Source organism: Amblyomma mixtum, chromosome 7, assembly GCF_055824585.1.
Source record: "Amblyomma mixtum isolate Tamu chromosome 7, ASM5582458v1, whole genome shotgun sequence".
NCBI classification, from domain to species: Eukaryota; Metazoa; Arthropoda; class Arachnida; order Ixodida; family Ixodidae; genus Amblyomma; species Amblyomma mixtum.
Genome location: NC_143018.1, coordinates 151,761,097 through 151,786,255, shown reverse-complemented (window position 1 = coordinate 151,786,255; position 25,159 = coordinate 151,761,097). Strand labels below are relative to the sequence as shown.

Genomic DNA, 25,159 nt, shown 5'->3' with positions numbered 1-25,159 from the left:
ATGCAGGTATATTCGTTTTGCAGCCATGCCGAGCAATTTCTTCAAGGCAGGGCAGAGGTGCTCGTTTACGTAGAACGGTAATGAACTGTTAATTCCAATGTCGTGGTTTGTGAGTCGCAACTTTTTTTGCCTTTCTCAGCACAGTGTCACGCTTTGCACAAATGCACGAAAAATGCACAAACAATGCACAAAAACCTTCTAGAAAAGTCGTTTCGGCGCTGCTAAAAATAATGGAAGGCCTGCTAACGCATTTGTTTTCAGCTTTCTCGATGAAATATGCTTCAACAATCTCTCTCTCAGTTCTATGTTTTCCACTCCTCAAAAATCTAGCTTTCTCAAATTCGGGACGGCAGTTTGAACAGCTTTCGCAGTGGTCAACTAGGAAGCTCCTTTCGTTGTTGCGCAAGTTTCGGCAATGTTCACTTGCACGCTCATTAAAACAACGACCTGTTTGCCCGATGTAAACGAGGCCTCAGCTAAGCGGTATCTCATAGACCACTTGTGTCCTGCATTGCGGAACTTCTTTTGGTGCTTTATGGTGCATGCCGGCCGCTTATCTCGGTTGGTCATGGCACAGTCTTGAAAGCTTACAAGGCGCCGAGAATACGACGTGAACATTATGTCTGCTCGCTGTTTTCTTAATGTTATGCGACACCTTGTGGATATGCGGTATTACTGATACTGATGATTGCGATACCGGCTCTCTGATGCGAGTGAGTTGCTTAAGTTTCTGCAAAAGCATTTCGCGAACCGCCGAAATTAGACTAGGCGGATAACCTGCCTGTTTTAGCCTTTCAACTTGAGTGCAAAAGCTCGTTGACAACATGTGGGGACAAGATTTGTTTAAGGCAGATTGCAGGGAGTTAGAAACAATCGCGCGTTTCACAAGCTTTGAATAAGCGCTGTCAAATGGTAGCAAGTCTTTCTTAGAACGTGGGTTGTACAGCCAGCAAAGACCTTTTTCCGGAAACATTAACTTGATGTCCAAAAGCTGTAGATGGCCGTCCGTAGGGACCTCCTTGGTAAACGTAAGACCCTGGCCGTGGGTGAGAAAACGGACACAGTCCTCGTGACGGCAGCGTCCAAATCCTGTTCCGGAATGTCCTTCAGAAGGGCCAAAAAATCGTCGACATACTTGTATATGGGAAGTACATGTGGATCACTAATATTTCTGCTGATGTCCGCTCCTACCACTGAAAGGAAGATGTCGCAAAGGACGGGTGCAACAGAAGAGCCGATGCAGATTCCTTTCTTCTGGACGTACAACTTTCCCTCGTAGGAAATGGCGGGGGATTTCATTGCACTCTTAGAATTCTACTTGAAATTCTGCTTGGCCAGCAGATGGCGCAGGGGGCGGACAGCGCACAGGTCTCGCATTTCTGCACGTAAGGAGACTTAAGTGCGCCTCATAAGTTTGAACCGTCTAAAAAAAACTTTCATTATTATCGATTTCGGAAGCTTCACAGAAATATGGCCTTGGATAAGAAAAAAACTTGAGAAAGATACTGTAAGCTATGCAGTCGTTCATATTTGGATAATAATGTTATCACAAGGCATATGTCATATCTGCGAAAAGCAACTGAATGCATTCAACAGATCTATTCTTTTGAGCACAGTGCCATCGAAAGTTACGTTTTCAATGACGTATTGGCATGACGGAGGCTTAGAAGCGAGTTCAACTTTCTCAATAGAACGCCAGCGTGATAATTTGATCCCCTTCTTTCTTACAAAGGGCCAAAGGCTTGTCTAGAACGACCGACCTATGTGCTCAAATGCTCCCAAAGCAACTGCGACCACAAAGGCGAAAGATGACGATGAAATCATGCGAGTTTAACTGCACCTGATTGCCCCTACACCACCTTTAGCCAAATGTTAACTGCTCTTGATATCACGTGTTCAGCCCGAAACACGCCCAGAACGTATTCTAGACAAGCATTCTGCCCTCTGCACATGAAAATGAGTTCAAAATTGAAGCCCTCTTCTCGAGGGCCGAAAGCGCAGCCCGAAGGCCCTCTGTGTGTTCTCTGGTCATAATTTCGGAGAGCGAGGTTGGTGGTTCACCTGTTTGGGGCAGTAATCGCAAACTTACACGAAAAGCCTGCCAATTATTTATGTATATAATGGAATTCGACCCAAAAGTGCACAGTTTCAGTTAGGCTGTCGTTAATAATTTACTGTGGTACAACACCATGACCTCCAGGTAACATTCGCTCAAAGTGATTTGGGGGGGTGGCTTTCCTCTCGCAGGCTTCCTCCTCGCCGACGCCGGATTCGACGTGTGGCTGGGAAACTGCCGCGGCACACCCTACTCGAGGGGCCACAGGCAGTACAGCGACAGCGACAGTCGCTTCTGGAACTTCCGGTAATTACTTTCGCGTGTATGCATAACAAGCCACAGGACCTCAGCACTTGTGCACATTTTGAGCAAATCACAGCAGCGCACATCGGCATCCCGCGTGAGGAATGAATTTTCAAGCCACATTCAAGTTCACGCAGGGCAGCAGTTTTCAGCAATTTTTTTTTTCCGAAACCAACCATTGGCGGAACCAATGCTGTAGCAGCTATTTCATCGAATCATGTATTCTACTAATTTTCGTCCTCTCTCACGCCGTTTCACTCAGTGATTCAGAATTCTGGAAAGTTGTTTCAGCGCACATTCCGAGTTCGCCAGTTTCACAGCGTGTCACAGTCTTTACTTTCTGCTGCATCGTTTTCGCATCGTCGGCGTCGTATTAGTAGTAGTAGTAGTACAAGACCTTTATTCGGCCTGTAGCAGGATTTCCAGGGAAAGTAACTTAGCGACAGCTAGCCAAAATGCCGGTCCGAGCTTCGGTCATCCAGCCAGCGATCTCGCGCCGCGCGCTAGCGGAGCGGCGGCCGCCGCTGCTCATCTTCCTCTTTTCAATTACCCCCGGGTTGAAGGCGAAGCCATCCTGGCGAGTCAGGGAGACGACAACACACACGGGTCATAGTACGGCTTCAGGCGTGACACATGAACAGTCGGCGTTGATCTGTGGAGGGTGTCACCGGGTCGACAATGTAGTTGACCGGAGAAGTGCGCTCTACGATGCGGTAAGGTCCGTGGTACTTGGGGAGAAGTTTGGAGGAAAGGCCAGGGGAGGTAGACGGCACGTGAAGCCAGACGAGAGAGCCGGGTAGAAAACTGTCATCACTGTGGCTTGTGTCGAAACGGAATTTTTGACGCCCCTGCTCGCCGGATGTTAACGACCGAGCGAGCTGACGGCACTCCTCGGCATGCTTGGACGCCTCCGAAATAGTGGTGCACTCAGACACGTCGGGCCGGTATGGAAGTACTGTGTCGAGTGGTGAGGAAGGTTCTCGCCCGTAGAGGAGAAAAAACGGCGAGAAGCGGGTGGTGGTCTGCGTGGCGGTGTTGTAGGCGTAGGTGATAACGGCAGGATCCGGTCCCAGTCGGAGTGGTCGGAAGCATATCGACAGCATATCGCCCAAGGTGCGGTTAAACCGTTCCGTCAAACCGTTAGTCTGAGGATGGTAGGCCGTGGCGGTATGGTGAGTGATCTTACACTGTTTGAGAAGAGATTCCACGACCTCGGACAGAAAGACGCGCCCACGGTCGCTCAGCAGTTCCCGGGGCGCTCTATGGCGAAGAATGAAGTGATGCAAGATGAAAGAGGCAACGTGTGGTGCCGTAGCAGCAGGAAGAGCCGCGGTTTCGGCGTAACGCGTGAGGTGGTCGACGGCTACAATAACCCAGCGGTTGCCAGCAGCAGTGTAAGGAAGGGGGCCGTAGAGGTCAATCCCAACTCTGTCAAAAGGACGGGAAGGGCAAGGGCTGCATCTGGCCGACTGAGTGGTGAGGAGCCGGCTTGCGACGTTGACAGTCAGGGCACGAGCGGACGTATTTGCGGACGTAGGTGGACATACCGCGCCAATAATAGCGGAGATGGAGTCGCGTGTATGTTTTAAAGGCGCCGGCCTGAGCAGACTGCGGGTCTTTGTGAAACAGGGCACAGAATGTCGACCGCAGATGGGCAGGGACGACAAGCAACCACTTCCTGCCGGTAGGGACGTAGTTGCGGCGGTACAATAGACCATCACGAATGGCGAAGTGAGCAGCCTGGCGGAGTAGGGCACAAGGCACGGGTGCCACCGAGGAATTTGAGAGAAAACGTACAAGCGAAGATATCCAGGGGTCCTTATTTTGCTCGCTGCCCATGGTATCTGTTGAAAACGACAGCGAAGCGCAACCGGTTGGCGAGTGGCAGACAACGTCTGGCGGCAGTGGAGAGCGGGACAATGCGTCGACGTCGTTATGTTTTCGGCCGGAGCGATAGATGACACGGATATCATACTCCTGTAGGCGTAGGGCCCAGCGAGCGAGGCGGCCTGTAGGGTCTTTCAAGGAGGCCAGCCAGCACAGGGAATGATGGTCCGTGACGATATCGAAAGGGCGGCCATAAACGTAAGGGCGAAACTTTCCGATCGCCCAAACAATCGCCAAGCATTCCTTCTCTGTTACTGAGTAGTTGGATTCCGGTTTTGTCAGTGCACGGCTCGCGTAGGCAACGACATACTCGGGAAATCCGGGTTTACGTTGCGTAAGGACAGCGCCGAGGCCAACGCCACTGGCATGGGTGTGAATTTCAGTGGGAGCAGTGGGGTTGAAGTGGCGTAAAATAGGAGGCGCTGTGAGCAGCCGACGTAAGGTGATGAAGGCGTCGTCGCAGTCAGGTGACCAATCCGACAGGTTGTTGGCGCCCCGAAGAAGGTTCGTAAGTGGTGTGGTGATAGAGGCGAAATTTCGGACGAACCGTCGGAAATAAGAACACAGGCCGAGAAAGCTGCGAAGTTCCTTCTGAGTCGACGGCTTGGGGAACTCAGCGACGGCACGAAGTTTGGCTGGGTCAGGAAGCACGCCATCCTTAGAGACGACGTGCCCTAATATTGTCAGTTGGCGGGCGCCAAAGCGACACTTTTTGAGATTAAGTTGGAGCCCCGCGGCTGTTAAACAAGTCAACACGTGCTCCAAGCGGTGAAGGTGCGTCTCAAAATCAGGCGCGAAGACGACAATGTCGTCTAAGTAGCACAGGCACGTGGTCCACTTCAGGCCGCGTAAAATGGAGTCCATCATTCGCTCGAAAGTCGCTGGGGCATTACAAAGGCCGAAAGGCATGACGGTAAATTCATACAGGCCATCTGGTGTAACAAAAGCCGTCTTGGCACGGTCAGCCTCCGCCACAGGGACCTGCCAATACCCCGAACGCAGGTCTAAAGAAGAAAAGAACTCCGCGCCTTGGAGGCAGTCAAGGGCGTCATCGATTCGCGGCAGCGGGTAAACGTCTTTGCGGGTGATCTTGTTAAGCCGCCGATAATCGACGCAAAATCGTATTTTGCCATCTTTTTTCTTCACCAGAACCACAGGAGAGGCCCATGGACTACTGGATGGTTGAATGACGCCTCGCTGAAGCATGTCGTCCACCTGAGTGTTGATAATCTGGCGTTCGGCAGCCGAAACTCGGTACGGGCGTTGACGAAGCGGCAAGTGGGCTCCGGTGTCGATCTCATGGGTCACGGTAGACGTGCGGCCGAGTCGGTTTTGAGCCCCGTCGAAAGAAGAGCGAAACTGGTTCAGTAGGTGAAGTAGTCGGGCGCGTTGCGGTGTGGCAAGACTGGCGTCGACGGAATCGGCAAAGGCATCGTCTGTGGCCACAACGGGAGATGCGGGCAAAGTAAGAGAATTAGTAGCAAGAGAACATGATTCGGCGCATCGTTCGGGATCGAGCAAAGAGTCGACGGGCTGAATGTGGCCAAGGCATTCGCCACAGAGAAATATGCAGGGGCTCAAAAAATGGTTCGAGGCCGGGATGAGGCTGCAGCCGTCTTGAACAGTGAGCACAGCGAATGGCAGAGGCAGACCGTGTCGAGAGATGAAGACGTCGGATGGTGTAAAGACGACGGCGCCGTCAGATGCGGTGAGGCAGGAGACAGGGACAGGAACAGATGAGCACGGAGGAATCTCGATGTCGTCAGCCACAGACAGTTTGCCCCACGAATATGACGTATCAGGCGAGGGAGCACTGCACGGAAGAAGTTCGAGCTCGGCACGAGCGCAGTCGATGAGGGCCTCATGTTGGGAAAAAAAGTCCCAACCTAAAATAATGTCATGCGAGCACGATGAGAGAACGACGAATTCAACAGTATATAAGGAACCGTGAATGATGACCCTGGCTGTGCAGGCGGCTAAAGGCGAGATTCGCTGCGCATTAGCTGTATGAAGCGAAAATCCGGATAACGGCGTCGTCACTTTGCGAAGTTTGCGGCACAGTTTCTCATTCATCACAGAAACAGCAGCGCCAGTATCAACAAGCGCCAAGGCGGTGTGGCCCTCCACAGAAACGTCGAGCACATTCGCTGGGGACAAACGTGGCATTGAACTTGTCGCCGAATACGCAGTTCTTGCCTCGGGAACTGCGGCAACTAGTTTTCCTGGCGCATAGGGGAATGAGGACGCAGTGGCGAAACAGAACGGCGCCGCGGGAATGGCGAACGGCGGCGAGAATACGGGCGGCGTTCGGAGGCATCAAGCTGTTCGGCAGCCGACGGACGTGGCGGGGGCTGTGGTGCCGCGTAGACGTAGGTCCTGGGGTCATCCACGGGTGGTGGCACACGGCGTCGGCACAGGCGCGCAAAGTGGCCAGGGACACCACATGCATAGCAAATAGGACGGTTGTCACGGGTGCGCCAAGGGTTGACACGAGCAGGAGGTGGTCGGGTTGGAAAGGCAGGCGGCGGCGTTGGAGGATAATACGAGACAAACGGCTCGGCTCTTGGTTTTCGAACGGCGTCAGCGTATGTGAGCGGCGCTGCAGCGGGAACCGGCGGACGAACAGGTGGTAGCGCTTCGGTCACTTGCTCGCGAATCACCGTTTGTAGGGTCGGATCCAGGTTGGAGGGAGGCCGCTGCACGCAGTGAAGAGGTGACAGCTGTCGAGCCACCTCCTCACGTACAAAGTCTTTTATCTGGTCAAGTAGCGGGCTGTGAGAGGTTGTCACAGCGAGGCTGGAAAGCGAGTCAGGCTGCACGGAGGGTGGTAGCACCGGAATGCGCTGCTTGCGGAGCTCATCGTAGCTCTGACACAGGTTGAATACTTCGGCAACGGTGGTAGGGTTCCGGGCGATAAGCATCTGAAATGCTTCCGTTTCGATGCCTTTCAGGACATGCTTAATCCGGTCCGCCTCGGTCATAGACGAGTCTACCCTTGAACAGAGGTTGATGACATCCTCGATATAACTCGTGAACGATTCTCCCTGCAGCTGGGCTCTCACTCGCAGGCACTGTTCAGCGCGCAGCTTGTGTACTGCAGGGCGCCCAAAGATGTCAGAAAAGGCTCTTTTGAAGGAAGACCAGGTGGTAAAGTCTGCTTCATGGTTCCTGTGTCATAGGCTGGCCACGTCCGAGAGGTAAAACACCACGTTGTTCAATTTCATGGCGTCGTCCCACCGGTTGTGGCCGCTTATCCGCTCGTAGGAGGCAAGTCAATCCTCCACGTCGTGATCATCGGACACGGTAAAAATGGCTGGGTCCCGCTGAGGGTGGTGGTGGTGGTGAAAACTTTTAATTACTGAAATAGAGTTTGGGAGCCATAGGGTGGCCACGCTACATGGTCGGCGTCCCTAGTCCGGGGCACCGCATGACAATGCCCCGTCTCTAGCCCGTTTCACCAGAGCCCTTTGGGACTCAAGCGAGGAGCAGTTGAGAAGGGCAGTCTCCCATGCCTCTCTGGAAGGGGTAGGGGAATGGGGGAGGTGGGGATTTTGAGTACATGCCCACACCATGTGGAAGATATCACAGGTCTCCCCACAGTGTGGGCATCGCCCATCCGTGTTAGGATCGTAATGCTTTAAGATTGCAGGACAGAGTAGAGTACCTGTCTGCAGGCGCCTTAAAGTTCGCTCCTCCGTCTTACTCAGCCCCTTTGCAGGGGCCGGGAAAAGGCGGTGGATGTCGCTATAATGCGTTATAATTTCCTTGAATCGCAGCAGCGGCTGGTTAGTCTCCGAGCCAGAAGAGCTGGGATGAGGAGCCCGGTGAGTAAGCGCTCGGGCAGTCGCGTCAGCGGCCTCATTACCTCGTAAGCCCTGGTGGCCAGGAGCCCAAATGATTCTTTTGGGTGTTGGATCAGTGGCAGTCCGTCTTAGAATGCAAGCAGCTAAGGGAGAGCACCAGGGCAAACGACGGGCGTAGGCGAAAGGGAAGATGACTGGCTTGCGTCGGTGGACATGGCTGGAGCGATCGTTCTGCTGCGAAGCTCCAGGACGTTGGCCAAAGGCTGTACCCAGCACAGCTCCACCAAATTGTAGCAGGATTTCCGGGGAAAGTAACTTAGCAACAGCTAGCCAAAATGCCGGTCCGAGCTTCGGTCATCCAGCCAGCGATCTCGCGCCGCGCGCTAGCGGAGCGGCGGCCGCCGCTGCTCATCTTCCTCTTTACAGGCCATAATTTACAGGCCGAGCATGTCGACCGCCTGGGCGACCAGAAGTCGCTGTTCTTCCTCCCCTTCAGCGCCAAGCCAGTCGAGCCAGGTGGTGATGGATAAAGAAGGTGGAGGGTTGGAACCCGACTGCTAAGCAGCAGGGCAATAGAAGAGGCTATGGGCCAGGTCCTCATAGATACCCGCTATAACAGGAATAACCGGCGGGTGCGTTGCAATGTGAACCACTCGGAGAGTGGTCACCTTGGAACGAGCAGTGTAGGACTAGTAAAACACGTTGAGGGGCTAATTGGTAATGCATTGACTCCAGAATAGTAATTGAGGGCTACTTGTTTCAGATGACACACACTCACAGATATGACAGGCAAGGCGCTCATGCCATGTCTGTCTGTGTTTTCGTCTTAAATACGTAGCGCTCCATTGCTATTCTGGAAACAAGGAGGGTATGAAGTGGGCCGAGAAATGCGTAAACGGCGGGCAGTTATAAGCTGAACCATCTGGGGGGTGTTACTGTGGAAAAAGGATGGTTCCACAAGAACGAAGGACTCCCCAAGGGCAGGATGATTAGCGTAGAAAGGAGACGGTAGGGCGAGAGCGTAAAAAGCCGCAAGGTGACTGCCACGGGAACAACCGGGAGAGTAATTAACCTGGAAGCAGGAGAATGTTTAAATTAACACGACTTTCAGATGGTCTAGATGGCTCATAGTTCAAAGCAGCATTTAGCACATACCCAAGGCAAACGCGAAAGAGAAGAATGACACAGGGCGTAGCGAGGAAAACTGTCGACTTGCTGACTTTCCCAGTTTAGAAATAAGGACCAAGTATGAGAGGTTGAAAATTTTGTTTCGTATTTTGAACAATGAAATGAAAATCAACAGGATCGACTATTTTGATATTATTACTAATCACACCTCTAGACATCGCCAAAACATGCATATTCCGCCTCCAGTAACCCGTAACGATGCATTTAAGTATAGTTTCTTTCCCAGAGCGGTAAAGGAATGGAACATGCTTCCCGATTCACTTGTTCAGTGTGCTTCCCTCAATGCTTTTTCATTAATTTTGAAACTATTATATATTTCTGGGAGTGCAGCGTGATAACTAATTTGCGCTTTTCGGTTGCTTATATCCCTGAAAGAAAAAACTGGTAATGTAAGAGGGCAATTGTTCACCTAGCTTGCCGTTCTGCGCTTGAAAAGTCATGTTTGCATAATCTGGAATCCAGCCTTAATATGCAGATAGAGAGACTGTATGCCGCAGGTTATCCGCGGCAATTAGTTTCTAATGTTTGCGAAGACCTGCTACAAAGGATTAAACAAGGGAATAGTAGAAGCAGAGAAGAGGAACAGAAACCAGTATGTGTCATACCATACATTCATTGCGTGTCGCATAATCTAAAGAAAATAGCAGGCAGATATGGTGTCCGGCTTGTGTTTTCGGCACCGTGTAAGTTGTCTAGGGTGTGCGCCATGATGAAGAGTGAAGGTAGGCGACAAGAGTGCAGAGTGAGCCACAGCACCATGTACACACAATGCGCCACTGAAATGGCTAATCAAGTTCTCTTATCGTGTGGCCAGATGTACATCGGCCAAACAGGGCGATGCTATAATGAAAGGGCGAATGAGCATGATCGCAATTTGTCAAGTAAGTCAGGAAGCAATATGGCCATTCACTGCTTGAAGTGCGTAAAACGCGACTTTGGAGCGTTTTTAGAAGGTGCTGAATTCCTTGCAAAAAAGGGACGAAAGAGAGAAAGAGAAATAATTGAGGCCTTTCTGATTGCTAAGAGTGCAGATCGATGAGTAAGCACGCCGTCAATTCACCTTTCAGATAAAGAAATCGAGTTTCTAGAAGGGAGCAATGAATACCGCCATGGTTAGATTTTAGCCTTCCTCTTAGTCCTGTTGGGTTCATGCGTCACTCTTTCAGCTTTCTATGTTTAGGTTCTCACTTTACACTTGGTTCATGTTTTAGATGACTTTTGTTCATTGAGGAATGAGATTGTTATTTATTTTTTTTAGCTCCAACTTAGTGGCCGCATAGTTCTTTTTCCCCATTCCTGTTGGTTTCCCATTTTTTGCTCAGGTTTAGTGATCTCTTCACTGCCTTTTACCATGTTCATGTTGGGTGTCATGCTTATCATGTCTTCTTTTCGCTGTTATTATCTATGCTTCTTGGCGTGTTCGACATGTCATGGGCAAGGCACGTGGCTCGCTATCTTCGTTTTTTGAGGTAAAAATTTTCGCGTGTTTCTGAGTCACTTGTTTGCTGCTAAGGCGCCTGTCTATTATCGTGGAATGTTTGGGACATTCAGAGGAGATAAGCGCACGTGTTTCAAATGTTACGGGTGGGTTGGGGTGTGGTGATGGTGATGGTATCCATAGAGGGTATAAAAAGACTGCGGCAATATTTTCGAATAGAAGTTGGAAGTCTGCGCTTGTGTGTGTTACTGTGTTCTTGCTCGGTCCTTGTTTTTGTTCGCACATTTTTAAAATATGAACGATTCAGACCAACTAGCCCGCCAGAAGATACTTTTGAGCTTTTGCAGTGGTCAACTAGGAAGCTCCTTTCGTTGTTGCGCAAGTTTCGGCAATGTTCACTTGCACGCTCATTAAAACAACGACCTGTTTACCCGCTGTAAACGAGGCCACAGCTAAGCGGTATCTCATAAACCACTTGTGTCCTGCATCGCGTGAACTTTATTTGGTGTTTTATGGTGCAAGCCGGCCGCTTATCTCGGTTGGTCATGGCACAAAGTCTTGAAAGCTTACAAGGCGCCGAGAATACGACTTGAACATTATGTCTGCTCGCTGTTTTCTTAATGTTATGCGACACCTTGTGGATATACGGTACTACTGATACTGGTGAATGCGATACCGGCTCCCTGATGCGAGTGAGTTGCTTAAGTTTCTGCAAAAGCATTTCGCGAACCGCCGAAATTAGACTAGGCGGATAACCTGCCTGTTTTAGCCTTTCAACTTGAGTGCAAAAGCTCGTTGACAACATGTGGGGACAAGATTTGTTTAAGGCAGATTGCAGGGAGTTAGAAACAATCACGCGTTTCACAAGCTTTGAATGAGCGCTGTCAAAAGGTAGCAAGCCTTTATTAGAACGCGGGTTGTACAGCCAGCAAAGACCTTCTTCCGGAAACATTAACTTGATATCTAAAAACTGGAGTTGGCCGTCCGTAGGGACCTCCTTGGTCAACGTGAGACCCTGGCCGTGGCTTGAGAAAACGGACACAGTCCTCGTGGCGGCAGCGTCCAAATCCTGTTCCGGAATGTCCTTCAGAAGGACCAAGAAATCGTTTAAACGGATTTAGCCGCTGCCGTCACAAGGACTTTGTCCGTTTTCTCAAACACGTGAAATATGGGTGTTTTTTGCAAGTTCTGCCAAATTTGAAGCACTTTTGAAGATCATTAAAATTCGCTATTCGTGTAAAGCGAAGACTGGCAGGATTTCGTACTTCAAAAAGAGGTCACTCGTAGGGAAACAAAAAGGAACCCCAGCAATGCATCTCAAAACTCTTTTTTGGAGAAGGTGCAACTTGGTCATGTTCGTGATACCAGTGGTACCCCAAACAAGAAAACAGTGTTGTAAGAGAGATAGAACTAAAGAGTTCTACACCAACAGCCTAATTTTGACAGGAAGAATGGTGCGCAGGCGCGACATAACTGCGACAGCTGAAGATATTTTGGATCTGATATAATCAACATGATCATTCCAAGTCAAATGTTTTGAAAACGTGACACCAAGGATTTTGACAGAATCCACTATCTCCACAGCTTAAGAGCGTACGTTCTTGGGCTAGTCGGTCAATCATGGTAAATAAAAGGAGGTACTGCGCACGAAAAGACACGGACAAGAAGATAACACAACAAGCGCAGACTCGCGACTAACTTTATTTGAAAAACGACACTCCTTTAATAGCTTCAAACTGTCACATCACACACATGCGGAACCCAAAAACCTGTCTTCATTCTGATAAAGTTTGCAGAAGGGTCACTTACGCAATCTTTACCCTTCTGTTCGATGCAAAACGCCTCAGTCAACTCACGCGCCACCTGGTCACGGCTCCTCCTCGCAACTTTGGTAAATGTAAGCAAAGGGAGGCATGACTTATTGCGCGTAGCATCCGGGCACGCGCCACAATGCAGGCGTAAATTCGACTCTGTTCCTAATTTCATCGAAAGCTGGTGTTCCCTTAAGCGATCATTCAGACATCGGCCTGTCTGACCGATGTATACCCTGCCACAGGTGAGGGGAATCTGGTATACGACACCCGTCTGACAACTGACAAAACGAGTGGCATGACGCTTCTCGCAGTCCGCCTTCATCTTCCCTCCGGACATGACCAGAGGGGGAAATGAGGCCAACTTGCACGGGGTGGTAAAAACTACCGGCACGCCGTAGCGTTTCGCCACATTCTTCAAATTGTGGGAAATTCTGTGAATATACGGTAGAACTGCTGGCCTTCTTTCCTTAGAACGGCCACTATCCCGGCACGTCCTATCTTTCAGTTTGCGCAGAAGCTTCTCTGCCACTGCAACAATGAGTGAAGCAGGAAACCCAGCCTTCGTCATCCTAATGACCTGATTATTGAGGCTCTCGTGCACCAGGTGAGCGCAAGACTTAGACAAGGCGCCCTGCATGCCCGTTTAACAGTCTTGGAATGTGCTGACATGAATGGCAACAGGTCTTTCTGTGCACGTGGTAAGTACATCCAGCAAACGTGATCTGGTGTTGAAGTCAGGTTAATATCTAAAAACTGCAGATGTCATGTTCCGGTAACTGGTGAGTAAAGGTTAGACACTTTTCAAGTCGTCTGAAAATCGATAAAAATTCTTCCACAATCACAGTGTGCGTCACGCCAGGTCGATCTTTAAGAAACACTAAATAGTCATCAACGTACCTAAATATTTTCAGAGTTGTCTCATCGTCAAAATAGCGCACCAGATCACAGTCAATGCTCGACAGGAAGATGTCAGCCAGTACAGGTGCCACACAGGAACCAATGCAAATTTCTTTGCGCTGAAAAAGGACCTGATCGTTAAAAGATACAAAGGTAGAACCGAGATAAAACTCAAGTAAAGACATAAAATTGTTCAGTGTTATACCGCAGGCATTCTGAAAAGCTATTACACCCCTATCTTCAATACAAGACCTGACGGCGCAAAACAGGGCATCGTGGGGTATAGAAAAGAACAGGTTTTCGACGTCAATTGAAAAGGCGTAGCCTACAGGCGGAACATCCTGTAGGTAGGCGACTCTATCATCCGAGTTCCTAGTCAAGAATGGGTCATCCACTACCACCAATTTCAGATAATTTTGAACAAACACACTTATTTCACGCTACCAAGTACCTTTCTCACTTACTATGCACCTAAATGGCTTGTCAACCTTATGTGTTTTTACAGTAAAAAACAGTTCTAAGCTCTCGCGCTTGGAGTTAATAAGCGCTCTCGACAGTTTATCTAAAGCAAGGTCCTTGCACAACACAGAAGCTTGGGTCTTTACCTTTCAAGGTTTCACCTTCTTCCGAACAAAGTTCTTCTCGACTGCTTGAGCAGCCTTTTCACCAAACATCCCCGAAGGCAGGACGACGAAGCCTCCCTACTTATCAGCTTGCACAAGAGCCAAACCGTTGTCTTTGAAGAAAGAGACAACTTCTTTTACTCATGTCTTGAGGCTTGAAGTGCTCCCACTCGCAGACTTAGCAGCAGTCTGTAGAAGGCTGTCAACACCATCGAGTAGGCAACGCTCCTGGTCCTCATCAGATGCCTTCCGCGCCACCTGCCGGTTCAATGAAAGCAGCTCGTGCGCAGGCACACTATGCTCAATGCTGAACTTCGGTCCTTTTTTCAGCACCTCAACGATTCCACTCGGTAACTTGGCATCGGCCAGTACTGACACGGAACCGCCGTTATCCTTGGATCTTGGCCTATCTTTGGGAAGACGTAGTAGGAGCGCTTGTAGTGTCTCCCCTCTTTTCTGTGTTTTCTGTCTTAGTTTGCGCTGTTTTTTCCACCGTGAATTCACACCAACTAGCCCAAATGTTTGCTTTGCTAGTAGGAGACATTTCCACCAGAAATCCACTGGCTGGGCTGTCTGACGCCGTAAGGCCCGTAACCTTACTTCTCCTACCCATTCGGGGTCTGTCCGGAACGCGAGCAGACGCAACCAGTCGTAGAGAAGTCTGATCTGACGCCAAAGTTCAGATCTTAGAATTTTGCACACGCGTCTAACATGTCCCGCAGGCGGCACAACGTAACTGAACAGAGCGATTAATTCCGAAGGCACCAGGCCTCTCTTCAGACAGAAATCTGAAAACCTTGTGCGGCAGGTCGCAGCTACAATGGCGCTAATCACAGTTGAAGCATGACAGTTTGAAGGAGAAACACAAAAGAAAGGGCCCACGATAGAAGAAACATAGTTTAAGAGCGTACGTTGTTGGGCTAGTCGGTCGATCATGGTGAATAAAAGGGGTACTGCGCACAAAAAGACACGGACAGGCGTGCTGTCCCGTCGGTTCCGTTTGTCGCTGTCCTTGTGCTTTCCACGCTAGTTGCAATGTCGCAGTCACTAACGAATACACCACCAACTAGCCCAACTGTCTTCCATGGACAGGAAGGTAACACTACAAGCGCAGACTCGCGACTAACTTTATTTGAAAAACAACACTCCTTTTATAGTTTCAAACTGTCACATCACACATATGTGGAAACCAAAAACCTGTCTTCATTCTGATACAGTTTGATAGAAGGGTCACTTACGCAATCTTTAACAAAACTTCTGTTTGGTCTAGATGGTGCATAGCTATAAATGAAATGAAATTTAAGCGCACACAAAAAAACGCACACAAGAGGAGATACACACAGGACAGGACATAGCGCCTGTCCTGTGTGTATCTCCTCTTGTGTGCGTTTTTTGTGTGCGCTTAAATTTCATTTCATTTACGCAATCTTTACCCTTCTTTTTGATGCTAAACGCCTCTGTTAGTCGCGAGTCTGAGCTTGTTGTGTTATCTTCTTGTCCGTGTCTTTTTTTGCGCAGTACCCCCCCTTTTATTTACCATGATCGACCGACTAGCCCAACAACGTACGCTCTTATACTATGTTTCCTCTACCGTGGGCCCTTTCTTTTGTGTTTCTCCTTCAAACTTTCATGTTTCAACTGTGATTAGCGCCATTGTAGCTGCGACCTGCCGCACAAGGTTTTCAGGTTTCTGTCTGAAGAGAGGCCTGGTGCCTTCGGAATTCATCGCTCTGTTCGGGTACGTTGTGCCGCCTGCGAGACATGTTAGACGCCTGTGCAAAATTCTAAGATTTGAACTTTGGCGTCAGATCCGACTTCTCTACGGCTGGTTGCGTCTGCTCGCGTTCCGGACAGACCCCGAATGGGCAGGAGAAGTAACGCTACGGGCCTTACGGCGTCAGACAGCCCAGCCAGTGGATTTCTGGTGGAAATGTCTCCTACGACGTCTTCCCAAAGATAGGCCAAGATCCAAGGATAACGGTGGTTCCGTGTCAGTACTGGCCGATGCCGAGTTACCGAATGGAATCGTTGAGGTGCTGAAAAAAGGACCGAAGTTCAGCATTGAGCCTAGTATGCCTTCGCACGAGCTGCTTTCATTGAACCATGATGAAATAACAGCGCAAGGAACGGGACGAAAACACGAAGGAAGAAGACACAGGCACGGGCGCTGTTATTTCTTCATGGATTACCAACTAGCCCGGCATCTTGCACTTCTGAACTTCATTGAACCGGCAGGTGGCGCGGAAGGCATCTGATGAGGACCAGGAGCGGTGCCCACTCGATGGTGTTGACAGCCTTCTACGGACTGCTGCTAAGCCTCGGAGATCTGCGAGTGGGAGCACTTCAAGCCTCAAGACATGAGGCTTCAAAGACAACGGTTTGGCTCTTGTGCAAGCTGATAAGTAGGGAGGCTTCGTCGTCCTGCCTTCGGGGATGTTTGGTGAAAAAGCTGCTCAAGCAGTCGAGAAGAACTTTGTTCGGAAGAAGTTGAAACCTTGAAAGGTGAAGACCCAAGCTTCTGTGCTGTGCAAGGACCTTGCTTTAGATAAACTGTCGAGAGCAGTTGTTAACTCCAAGCGCGATAGCTTAGAACTGTTTGTTATTGTAAAAACACATAAGATTGACAAGCCCTTTAGGTGCATAGTAAGTGAGGAAGGTACTTGGCAGCGTGAAGTAAGTGTGTTTATTCAAAAGTGTCTGAAATTGGTGGTAGTCGAAGACCCATTCTTGACTACGAACTCGGATGATATAGTCGCCTACCTACAGGATGCTCCGCCTGTAGGCTACGCCTTTCCAATTGACGTCGAAAACCTATTCTTTTCCATACCCCACGATGCCCTGTTTTGCGCCGTCAGGTCTTGTATTGAAGGTAGGGGTGTAATAGCTTTTCAGAATGCCTGCGGTATAACGCTGAACAGTTTTATGTCTTTACTTGAGTTTTATCTTGGTTCTACCTGTGTATCTTTTAACGATCAGGTCCTTGTTCAGCGCAAAAGAATTTGCATTCGTTCCTGTGTGGCACTTGTACTGGCTGACATCTTCTTGTCCAGCATTGACTGTGATCTGTTGCGCTATTTTGACGATGAGACAACTCTGAAAACATTTATGTACGTTGATGACTATTTAGTGTTTCTTAAAGATCGGCCTCGCGCAACGCGCACTGTGACTGTGGAAGAATTTTTATCGATTTTCAGATTACATGGGAAGGGTCTAACCTTTACTCACCAGTTACCAGAATATGACAAGCTACAGTTTTTAAATATTGGTTTGGTTTATGGTTTATGGGGTTTAACGTCCCAAAGCGACTAAGGCTATGAGAGACGCCGTAGTGGAGGGCTCCGGAAATTTCGACCACCTGGGGTTGTTTAACGTTCATTGACATCGCACAGTACACGGGCCTCTAGAATTTCTCCTCCAAAGAAATTCTAGCCGCCGCGGCCGGGATCGAACCCGCGTCTTTTGGGTCAGCAGCCGAGCACCATAGCCGCTGAGCCACCACGGTGGCAGTTTTTAAATATTAACCTGACTTTAACACCAGATCACGGTTGCTGGATGCACTTACCACGTGCACAGAAAGGCCTGTTGCCGTTCAGGTCAGCACAATCCAAGACGGTTAAACGGGCCACCGGAACGTATTTCTTGCAGGGCGCCTTGTCTAAGTCTTGTGCTCACCTGGTGCACGAGAGCCTCAATAATCAGGTAATTAGGATGACGAAGGCTGGGTTTCCTGCTTCACTCATTGTTGCAGTGACAGAGAAGCTTCTGCGCAAACTGAAAGATAGGACGTGCCGGGATAGTGGCCGTTCTAAGGAAAGAAGGCCAGCGGTTCTACCGTATATTCACAGAATTTCCCACAACTTGAAGAATGTGGCGAAACGCTACGGCGTGCCGGTAGTGTACACCGCCCCGTGCATCGCCTCATTGCGCCCTCTGGTCATGTCCGGAGGGAAGAGGAAGGTGGACTGCGAGAAGCGTCATGCCACTCGTTTTGTCAGTTGTCAGACGGGTGTCGTATACCAGATTCCCCTCACCTGTGGCAGGGTATACATCGGTCAGACAGGCCGATGTCTGAATGATCGCTTAAGGGAACACCAGCTTTCGATGAAATCAGCAACAGGGTCGGATTTACCCCTGCATTGCGGCGCGTGCCCGGATGCTACGCACAATAAGCCATGCGTGCCTTTGCTGACAGATACAAAATTTTTGAGAAGGAGCCGTGACCAGGTGGCGGGTGTGTTGGCGGAGGCGTTTTTCATCAAACAGAAGGGTAAAAAGATTGCGTAAGTGACCCTTCTATCAAACTGTATCAGAATGAAGACAGGTTTTTTGTTTTCCACAAGTGTGTGATGTGACAGTTTGAAACTATAAAAGGAGTGTCGTTTTTCAAATAAAATTAGTCGCGAGTCTGCGCTTGTTGTGTTACCTTCCTGTCCGCGTCTTTTTGTGCGCAGTACCCCTTTTATTTACTATCTACACAGGATCACGGTTTAAACATACATTGAGTGGCCTAAAGAATACCTTTCCTTTCGGCAAGTACAACACTATTTTAGTCTTTCTAAGATTAATCTTCAAAAAATTTGCCTTTGCCCATGTATTTAAAGCATGAATTGTTCTACTTGCTTTTTCTTCAATATCATCTTCTGATTTCCCGGAAATGAACTCTGAAGTATCATCGGCGTAGGATACAAATGTACTATCAGGATCACAATGCAGAATATCATTTAGATAAATTAAAAATAAAAGCGGACCCAATATGCTTCCCTGGGGAACTCCTGTGCAGATATTCTGTACTGAGGACAGGGAGATTTTAAAGACTACATACTGTGTTCTATGGGAGAGGTATGCTTCCATTAAGTCCAGTGCTTTTCCGCGGATACCTAGGTTTCCATTTTATGTAAGAGAATTTTGTGACTTGATAAATCAAGCGCTTTTGTGAAATCTATGTAAATGCCTGCAACTAGCTCCTTATTTTGAAATTTATCTATTATTATCTCGTTTTGTGTAAGTAGCGCTGTTTCTGTAGATCGATTCTTTCGAAAACCGTGCACAATCTATACGGGATGATGAAATTGTACCTCCCGGGTACAAACTTTGCAGGCGTAATGAAATGAACGGCGGCGCAACAAGAAGAACACAACAAGAGAGGGGACACCACATGCGCACACTACCAACTGTTTTATTGCATGGAAAGGAGGCATATTTATACAGCTCAGGCATGACACTAATCGCATTATCGCTCAGAACCCAACACGTGGAAAAGAAACAGCAACATCAGGATAAAAGAAAAAAGAAAAAACCCTTAACCTCTGCAGAAAAAACTAAAAGATTTTGATAACAGAACTTTGAGCAGGCCATCTCGTAGCAAAAGCAGAGTCAAACAATCGTAGCAAAGGCAGAGTCAAACAAGAGAAGCAAAAGCAGTCAAAAAAATTAAAAAATACAATCGTAGCAAAAGGCAGAGTCAAATGTATTAAGCAAAAGCAGTCAGAACCCGAGAAACAACAAAACGGAAAGCAAAAAACAGTAACAAAGTTAACAACCCGCCTAAAACAAACAACAGACGGCCGCTAGAAATGCAGGGCTGAAAAGATGCACAGCACATGGCGTGCATCTAGGCCAGACAGGTCGCTGCATTAACGACAGAACACGGGAACACGAAAAGTCGTTAGAAAACGGAGGCGGGTCGAATTTGCCCCTACATTGTAAAGATTGCAAGTGTGAGCCAGTGCTTAACGGAATAAGGATTCTCGGCAGGAGAAATACATTTGACTCTGCCTTTTGCTACGATTGTATTTTTTAATTTTTTTGACTGCTTTTGCTTCTCTTGTTTGACTCTGCCTTTGCTACGATTGTTTGACTCTGCTTTTGCTACGAGATGGCCTGCTCAAAGTTCTGTTATCAAAATCTTTTAGTTTTTTCTGCAGAGGTTAAGGGTTTTTTCTTTTTTCTTTTATCCTGATGTTGCTGTTTCTTTTCCACGTGTTGGGTTCTGAGCGATAATGCGATTAGTGTCATGCCTGAGCTGTATAAATATGCCTCCTTTCCATGCAATAAAACAGTTGGTAGTGTGCGCATGTGGTGTCCCCTCTCTTGTTGTGTTCTTCTTGTTGCGCCGCCGTTCATTTCATCATGCACCAACTCGCCCCTCAGGCCATTCTTTTGCAGGCGTGATAGGGGTTCTCGAGGTGGCGGCGTAGCAGTTATTGTTAAAGCGTCTATTGATGTTATTTCCAGTGAAGAAATCCCTGGATGCGAATCCTTATTATTAAAAGCCAGATACGCAGAAATCACATTCTTTATTTGCGCAGTGTACCGCCCCCCAAATGCAGATGATACGTTCTTGTCTAATCTATATGACAATCTTCTAAGGCTGCGAGGTAAAAACGTTGTAGTAACCGGTGACTTTAACTTTCCTTCGTTTGACAGGAACCATATCAATTATGGAACTTCCTTGCAGAGTGATACGCTTTTAGATATTATGTTTTCATTAAACTTGCAGCAAACGGTGCATGAATCCACTCGTGGCACCTCTATTCTGGATCTTTTGTTTATTACGGAAATATTTCAAGGCGCGTCCGTGAAAGTTGAAAACGGATTATCGGACCATAAGTTAATTTACTTCTCCTTCATGTTACCATCTAAACAAGCTAAACCACCTAAATCAGTCGTTCTTAGAAAAGATTTCCTTCGGGCAGATGACACCTCGATTTTAGACCACCTGGACTTGGTTCTTAATGCAGTTGAAGATGATGTTGAAGCCTTGTCGGCTAAATTTTGTGTTGCAGTTAGGTTTTGTATCGATAGATTTGTCCCAACGAAACAAGTTCGCGAGCGTAGCCGTAACCCTTGGATAACCAGGGAAATTATTCACATTAAGCGTAAAATTAGGAGGCTAAGGAAGCAAAACAAGGAGTCAACGCCCCTTTTTGCCATACTAAAACATAGCATGTTACGTCAAATAAACGAATCAAGAAGAAGTTACTTCTCCGATGGTCTAAACAAGTTCATTAGCAACGATGTCCAAAAGTTTTGACGCTATTTGAAAAAGAGCAATCTTGACATCGAGAAAATAAATATTGGGGAAACTTCAACTGCTGACGCTTGAGAGATAGCGGAACACTTTAACAAGTATTTCTAGAGCATTTTTTCAAAGCCTGAACAATACGAACTTCAGTATTCAATCTGTACAAAACCGCAAAGTATTACAGTAAATCGTGAAGGAGTCGTAGCCATGCTTCTAGAACTTGACGATAGCAAATCAGCAGGACCGGATGAAATACCAAATGTTGTTCTAAAGCGTTACGGAGAACAGATATCGGCATTTCTGACTAACCTTTTCCAGTTATCGCTAGATTCAGGTGAAATACCAGCACTATGGCGCACGGCACGTGTTGTCCCAGTTTACAAAAAAGGTGAACCGTTATCTGTCGCGAATTATCGACCAATCTCGATCACAAGTACGTGCTGTAAAATGCTGGAACATATTGTAGCATCATATATTCGGCAACACTTAGAAGGAAACAAGGTATTATCTGAATTCCAACATGGTTTTCGAAAAGGGCTCTCAACTGTCACACAACTGCTATCGACTGTGCATGAACTGGGATGTGTGTTAGACGGGAACGGTCAACTCGATGTATTGTTCCTAGACTTTTCTAGAGCTTTTGACCTGGTTTCACATGCAAAACTGTTGTTTAAATTGGAATGTATCGGTATTCCTCAAAATATTGTCCACTGGATCAAGGCCTACCTTAGTGATAGGAAACAATACGTCACCATTAGGAACTGTTCTTCTCGGATGTTAGATGTTACTTCTGGTGTGCCTCAGGGAAGTGTCTTGGGCCCGCTCCTTTCTTTAGTTTTTATCAATGACCTGTTAGATGTTATTCCTGCCCAGGTTTCTGCCCGATTATTTGCCGACGACTGTGTTGTGTTTAAAGAAATTACGTGCACAAAGGATCAAGAAATTTTACAGGATACTTTAGAAGCTATTTCCCACTGGTGTACAAATTGGGGTATGCAGATAAACACTGATAAAACGGTACTTTTAATAGTAACAAGGAAAATATACCCGTGTTCCTTTACATATCAGCTTAACAACAATAATATCTTAGAGGTGGGCTCATATAAATACTTAGGGGTTACGTTTACAAATAAATTAACTTGGTCAAAACACATATCAGAAACTTCTGCTGCTGCACTTCGCAAACTGTGGTTTCTTAAGCGAAAACTTAGGAATGCTCCTGCCAGTACTAAGTGTCTTGCCTATAACAACTGCGTAAGAGCTAAACTTGAGTACGCGGTGGTTGTATGGGACCCCCATAATAAAAAAGATATCATACAACTCGAGCGTGTGCAAAGAAAAGCTGTGCGATTTATATTTGGAAAATATAGAAGACACGATTCCCCATCTACGCTTATGAAGCAACACAACATTCACACCCTAGAATCCCGAAGGAAGGTTAGTCGCCTCATCTTGCTTCATCACTGCCTGCAAGGAAAAATAAAAATGAAGTTGCCTAATTCCGTCAAAGCTCATTGTACGAGAAGAACCAGACATACGCAGGAACACTCAATGGCACCAATTTTCGCCCGCACAAACACATTTAAAGATAGTTACTTCCCTAGAACTGTATCCGAATGGAATGCATTACCTTCTCATATTTTTCTGTCCAGCAATTTTGTAGCAGAGTTGGAACGTCATCTCTTTATTTCATGAGTATTGTTTGTTTTGTGTTGCGATGCCTGTCTATATATTTAATTCTGATTGATTGTCTGACTTATTTCTTTTTTTCTCTATGCATATGCTTGTCATTTTTTGTATTGAAAAATGTTTGAATGTGCCCCTCCTGCTAGGACCATGCATGGTCTGCAGTATTTCAAATAAAAAAAAAAGTCAAGGAGGAGACCATGCTTTTTAAAAAATGACAGGACAAATGTAATAACTTCTCTATACCTTTAGAGAATAGCGGTGATACAGATATAGGGCGGTAATTTTGGATCAAAGATTTGTCGCCACTTTTAAAAACCGGCATCACTCGAGCAGTTTGGAATTCTTTCGGAAATACAGCTGTAGATGATATTAAATTGTAAATGTGCGTAATGGCTGGAAATATAAGGTATCTATAGTCTATCTAGCATATGAGGTAAATATCTTTAAGTGCGCCTGCGTTTCGCATTGTTTTTTTTTGTGTGTTTGTCTGCTAGAGTGTACTGTATGAATTGGGTACATATCTGTTTCCTGGTGTTAATTTCTGTTAATTTATATGCACAACTGCATATTCCTGTTTTATGGTGCAATCAGTTGTTGTTGGTATGCACTGCGCATTGTACTGTTCAGTTTTGTTGTAAATCTTTTGTTTCCATTCCTGTATGACCCTTCAACGCGGCTGCAGTATCAAGAAAGAAGGAAAGGAAGAAAGAAAGAAAGAAAGAAAGAAAGAAAGAAAGTAAGAAAAAAAGAAAGGAAGAGAGAAAGGAAGAAAGTGAGAAAGAAAGAAAGAAAGAAAGTAAGAAAGAAAGGAAGACGGAAGGAAAGAAAGAAAGAAGTAAAGAAAGGAAGATAAGGAAGTGGAGAGCGGCGTAATCATCAACCGGTAGATGGAAGGCGGAGGGTGTGGCACAGGAAAGCTTATTTTTATGGTGGATATCAAGGGAACCTTGGGAGTGCCTGTCTTTTTGATTCATACTGTAACCTGGTGGTCTACTCTAGCCGTCACCAATGCTAGAGTTTAACCAAGTTTGGTATTATTATTGCAGAGAAAATGCTTTTTATTGTAAGTTTGCATTCATCGCTGACGGATTGGCTAGGTTGTCTGTTTATATATGGGGGGGGGGGGGCATATTATTTTTATTTCTTTTTCGGTTGCCCCACCTACTCTTTGTTTATCTATGGGACCTCTTTAATTGTAAGCGCCATCTTATTCGAACAGCTCAATATTTGATTTTGTCACAGACCAGCAGAACTTTCTCACCCCTTCCTCTGATTTCGCTAGTGCTGTCCACAAATTTGTTTCACTTTTCTCTATAGTGGATACTGAAAATTCCTGAGTCGACTTTTCTTCTCAAATTGAAGTATTTCTTCAGCACGCTTATTTTACCGCGGGGATCAATCAGTTTTATGATTATGGCTCGTGAATTTCTTTTCGTTCGCTGTTTATCCAGTGTGTTCTTTCAGCGGATGACACGCGAAAACTAAGCGTTGCAATGAGTACTCCCTCGACTGCACTTTTAATACGACCATCAAACGGCCGCAAATCTTTGTAGCTTAACAAGGTGATGATTTGGGCAAGTGGGCATGCGTTATGTTCAATAGCGCAGCACGAACTCAGGGGACAAGCACAAGCGCTAACATCCACGAAGCCTTTATTCTTCGCTGTGTAGGTAACGAATTGTTATTGCCTCTATGCTAAGCGTACTAGCAACCGTTGTTTATTCGTGCTGCGGGGCCCACGCAGCTCATGTCTCATTATGTACGACTGTGCCTGCATGCTATTGAAGTTACTGTTATTAGCTGGTGATGTAGAGACTAATCCTGGACCTCATCATGAAGATTTTGCCCGACTGCTAGAAGGGATACGTGAAATCAAGTCCGGGCAGGCAGCTATGCTTGAAGAATTGAAAACCATTCGCTCCACTTTAACCGAACATGAATTAACTTTTAACGAACTGAAAACGCGACTGACGAAAATTGAAACCGATTGCGCGTGCTTCTCTGACGTCAAAAATGAAGTAGAGAGCATCAGGGCAACGACTAAGGAGTGTAAGGATTTCGTCTTGACACTGTCTGCCCGGATTGACGAAGCGGAAAACAGGTCACGTCGATGTAATTTGATATTTTACGGTCTGGAAGACAAAGACAAGGAATCATGGGATGTTTCCGAGAAACATGTCATCGAGCTTTGTGCGGAGCAGCTGGAAGAATCTGTTGAACCACGATATATTGAGCGCGCTCATCGGTTAGGCGGCTTTCAAAACGGCAAGACTAGGCCAATAATTGCTAAGTTTTCTCATTTAAAGGATAAGCAGCGAATAACTTCTGCAAGTGGCAAGCTGAAAAACAGTCGCTTCAGCATTGCTGAGCATTTCTCGCCCCGAACACGACTTGCTCGTAAACGCCTCGTCGAATTCGGCCTCAGTCTAAATCTCAA

General features: G+C 47.2%; 1 protein-coding gene across 1 annotated transcript in view; it reads left to right on the top strand.

Moving 5' to 3' along the window:
• The window catches only part of LOC149337871 (lipase member K-like), a 316,672-nt gene that overhangs the window by 50,326 nt on the left and 241,187 nt on the right, over positions 1-25,159 (top strand). The window contains exon 3 of the mRNA XM_089554532.1: positions 2,248-2,362. Within this exon, the coding sequence (XP_089410658.1) occupies positions 2,248-2,362 (115 nt within the window). The remainder of the gene's footprint in view (positions 1-2,247; positions 2,363-25,159) is intronic.